This window comes from Microtus ochrogaster, chromosome 24 (assembly GCF_000317375.1).
Source record: "Microtus ochrogaster isolate Prairie Vole_2 chromosome 24, MicOch1.0, whole genome shotgun sequence".
NCBI lineage: Eukaryota > Metazoa > Chordata > Mammalia > Rodentia > Cricetidae > Microtus > Microtus ochrogaster.
Genome location: NC_022024.1, coordinates 35,831,370 through 35,835,906, shown reverse-complemented (window position 1 = coordinate 35,835,906; position 4,537 = coordinate 35,831,370). Strand labels below are relative to the sequence as shown.

Genomic DNA, 4,537 nt, shown 5'->3' with positions numbered 1-4,537 from the left:
CCTAAACCATGTCGTGTGCCTTTGATGACAAGGACAGATGTAAGGAGACCAAGGTGGAGCCTGCCTTGGACTGTTCTCAATCAGAAAACCCCACCTCCTGCCTTGTCATTGCAGAACCAGGGTCCTCCAAGAGCCAGATGGCACTCTACAGGAGGGGCTACAAACGGGAATGTGTGAAGGCAGTTGATGGGAACTGGATAGTCGGGGTGATCAGCTCTGACATGGAACTGGAGATGATGGCGGATGCCACGGTGCCAAACGCTGACGACTGCCCAGGTAACACGCGCTCTGGGTGAGCGGCTACTTCCTCCAGTGTTTCTATATGTAACTAGGGTGTCCAGATGTCATCCTGAGCAAGGGAGACAACTGGCATCTCCTGGGGAGAGGTCAAAGGTGCTGCATACACAATTGTACCTCAAGTATCAGCAGTAGTTGACAAACCCAGCAATTCAGTTCAAGGAAACACAAAATTGGGAACCCAGATCATATACAAAAGGTTCAGGGCAACCGATGTTGCACACAGTTACAACTTTGGCCGGGGGCTGAGGTTTTTGGTGCCTTATGTATAGAAAGGACCCTGCTATGCCACTGACTTGACACCAGCCACAGGAAGTTATCCCTGTGGATGTCGCCCCTGACCTCTGCAATGACCTGGCAGTGGTTAACACAAATGAGAGCAGACAGCTACCTGGCAAAGGTGATTCAGCGATGTTTGCCTTCGCAGAATTTGGGAAAACCTTCTCGACACTGCAACAAGAAGACAAGAAGCTAGAAACATTTGCATGTTTGATGTTCCAACCAGGAGCAGGTTTCAAAACGTGTTTCTTTTCTCATTGGGCTTCCCCACCCTGCCTCTAGGTACTAGGAGGCATGCCCCTGTGTCAGACTCTTGTGTTTCAGCTCCAACAGCCATTTTCTGATGATGATATTTAGGATACGGATTTCAAAGTCACACACATGCTGCACTCGCAGGTGTGGGAAACCGTGGCATCAACCAACCGTGAGCCAAAGCAATTATCTACTTGGCTTTCACTTTGCTAATTGCAAACTCATTGCTTTCCAGCTAATCGCAGGAATCAAAGGAAAGCTTTGAAGAAGCCCCTTTAAGACACGGCATGTCTCATCAGAACCGTGACTGACTCACTGCTGTGTGGCCAGAGATGCTACTGGCGTGGAACGTGGGCTGCCCCACAAGAGAACTTGGCATTTGTCATTTCGGCCAAATGGCCTCTGTGGGTTTTGGTTTTTGAAAGGCTGTTTGTCTATCTGTCCTTAGCATCTGATTATTTGAAGTGAAGGGACCTTATATCTGTTGATTTATTTTCTTAAGTCATGTCCCTGTTCACAGTCTTCATTCTTCTAGTCTTGCACGGAGGAGGGGGTGGTGGTGGTGGTAGGCTGGGAGGTGCTTGCTTCCCTGCTCCTGCACAATCTCCAAACATCCAGGCTCCCTGGGGAGGAACCGCTTCCTCCAAGCAGGCACAGGTGGAAGGCCCAGCCCACCTCCTCCTTGCTGCAGACTTTGAGCAGACTTTGAGCGGGCTTGTTTTGTCGGTGCTGTAATTAAAACGGGCACGGGGCATTCTTCTCATTAATTTCTGAACTGGTCATGAAATAGTCAGAAATTTCCCCAGGATTATTCTAATTTGTACTCAGAGTGGCTTGGTTTGAAAAACAGTGTGTGGGGTGGAGGAATGGGGGGCTGTGTGTGCGGGGAGATGAACTTCTAATTTTCCAGGCCGATCAATTGTTAATCCTGATCCTTAATTACTTTTTCTTTAACTTTGTGATGTGGAATTTAGTGCTGGAGAAAAGAAAAGAACTGAGAGCGTGAAATAAAGCAGGCTTTATCAATAGGTGATGGGCACTGCAGGGGCCTCCCAGTGAGTCTGAAAGGGCTGCTTTGCCTGCCGAGAAAGGGTAATTTGATCGCCTTCATTTTCCCCACTGGCACTTGTTGTAGCTCGGACTGCACGCTGTATTCAAACGGGCCTTTAAGAAACATATTTTAAAACCTTGTTTTGCTTAAAATCATCTCATCTTTGTTCAATGGCAACAACTGTGTTGTACACGAGTCTTCTCTGCGCTCAGACCATTGAGGCAGAGTGGAGCCAGGCTTTTCAGAGCAGGCTAAGCTGGGGACTCCAGGCAACTACTGTGCCAAGAAAACACTCGTGGCTCCAGCCCCGTATAAGAAATATTAATTTGGCTTTCTAATTAGGTGGAGAATCTGTGAGGCTCTTATGCTAGCTACAGCCTTTTGTGGACAGGAGTTTCAAGGACACCTCAAGCATTAAGTGTAATTTGTGGATCCGTGGCTGTGTGGCTTTGGGGAAGTTTCTCTGCCTCTCTACACCTGTAGATAGGAACACGATGTCCCACCCCATAGTGGTGCCTGCCGTAAGAATTACGTGGAGTTAGGAGTGCTGACTGCTGACTTTGGAATCTTGTCTCTGCTTCCTACTTCCCAAGGCGCCAATGAGTCCCTTCTCCTTGCTAGCAGCAAACATTTAGCAAGGATTAAATGAGTTCCCACGTGGGAAGTACTTAGCCTAACCCCCGGAGCGTCAGTGACTCACGTGACAGGAGTGACTTTGAAATGCTGCCCTCACTCCGTTCTGCTCCCAAACTCAATACTTACATTCGAATTTGATGTTCCTCAGGTTTTCTGGGAGGTCATGGAGAGCCACTTTCAACCACTCGTCCAGCTGCTTGGCGAACTTTCGGATCACCTGAGTTAAGCTGAAGGAAGAAATGAGATTATGCGTGTCCTGAGCTTCTGCGCTCCCAGAGGAATTCATTTCACACAATCCTCTGCTGGCTGCTACCAACAGACGCTGAGGGTCAGAACAGCCCAGAAGCACAGCATGCAGCCTGTGCCTCGGAAGATCCGATGGCTGTGGGGGAGGAGCTTATGGGTGCCTTGCACAGTGGGGGGTAAAAGCCACTGCAAGGTGAGGTGGCACCCAGAATTCATTCCCTGAGCAAGACATTCTCCGTGGTACTCTGGGCGCGCCTTCTGTCAGGGGTGAAGACAGTGGGCCTTGGTCTAAAGAAGCTGTTCTGGAACTGGTCTCCGCACACTGTACTTTCCTCCAGTCTGCTCCAAACGCCCAGCTGGAAGAATCCATGTGCGGTGTTTAGAGATGCTGCCTACTCAACCTAGCAACCTGCTGCCATCGGCCGGAGTTGGGAAGAGTTGGGAAGCACACACTCATTTAAAAAAATATACATGCATGCATGCATACATATATATCATTTACTTATTTATTTAAATGTGTGTATGTGTGCGTGTGTGCACACATGTATATGCACATGTGCAAAGGCAAGCCAGGACGCATGTGTGCCATGAAGGAGAGGCCAGAGGAAAACCCAAAGGAGTTACTTTTCTCCTCCTACCATGTGGGTCCCTGGGGCTCTAAAATGGACCTTGAAGCCAGAGTACATTCTGAGGATGGAGAAAAGTGGGAAGGGTTTAGGCCCAGGAGGCAGCCAGGGGCCACAGGATTGCGTGGGAGGGGATTTGGAGCTGAGGAAATAGAAAGCACCACTTTCAGACCCCCACATTAAGACCACTTGTTTGTGGGCCCAGACTCACTTTCCTCCTGGGAGTTGTGGGGCTGGGGGGCCTCTCTCCATGGAGGCCGTCCACACCACCTGACCCAGGACCACGCCACTTCCCCTGTCCTGGCTCACTGCTGTCCTTCACCTGTCAGACCATGGTCACCAACCTCCATGGCATTCCCTGCTGTTTTTCTCTTTCACCCACTCCACTCTTTCTGGGACTCTTAGCCTTGGCCCTCTCTAAGACCCTCACCCTCGAGTCTCCACCCTCCTCCCTGTATGGGTGGCACAGCTAAGTACCCCTTTAAAAACGGAGGGGCTGGGGAGATGGCTCTGCAGGCAAAGGGCACACGGTGTGAACACGAGACCTGAGTTCAGATCTCCAGAGCCCCACACAAAGCAGGACATGGTTGGACTCTGTGCTCCCAGTGCTGCTACGGCAAGACAGGAGACCCCTGGAAGTCAGGTCAGCTGTGGGGTCAGCTGTTCCAGATAAGACGAAAGAGGAGGGCCAACAACAAGGGTGTCCACTGTACTCCACATGTGTGCCACAACACTTACGTACATGGAACACACACACACTCACACACACGCACTCTCTCTCTCTCTCTCTCTCTCTCTCACACACACACACACACACACACACACACACAGACATAAATAGCTGCTACTGTCTCAGCTGTATCCCTTGAGCCACCACATTGTGATTCTTTGGCTCCACGGACCCTCTGCGGCCTTCTTCAGCCTCACTGTTCCCGGCCACACTCCTGTCCCCCAGCCTGCACGGCTGTCCCTAGGCAGCACGCTCCATCTAAGCAGATGACCTATGGAGTCTTCTGTTTTCAGCATTGCTGGGCGTCCTGGCAGTGCTCCACTGTGACCCTGTCCTCGGGAAATCCCGGCTTCCCTCGGCATCGGGGACCCTGTCCTCGGGAAATCCCGGCTTCCCTCGGCATCGGGGACCCTGTCCTCG

General features: G+C 50.9%; 1 protein-coding gene across 1 annotated transcript in view; it reads right to left on the bottom strand.

Moving 5' to 3' along the window:
- Rfx4 (regulatory factor X4) overlaps window positions 1-4,537 on the bottom strand; it is a 151,209-nt gene that overhangs the window by 44,050 nt on the left and 102,622 nt on the right. Inside the window, exons 9-10 of the mRNA XM_005358245.2 lie at window positions 2,642-2,742; window positions 689-747 (exon numbers count right to left, since the gene is read on the bottom strand). Of these exons, the coding sequence (XP_005358302.1) occupies window positions 689-747; window positions 2,642-2,742 (160 nt within the window). The remainder of the gene's footprint in view (window positions 1-688; window positions 748-2,641; window positions 2,743-4,537) is intronic.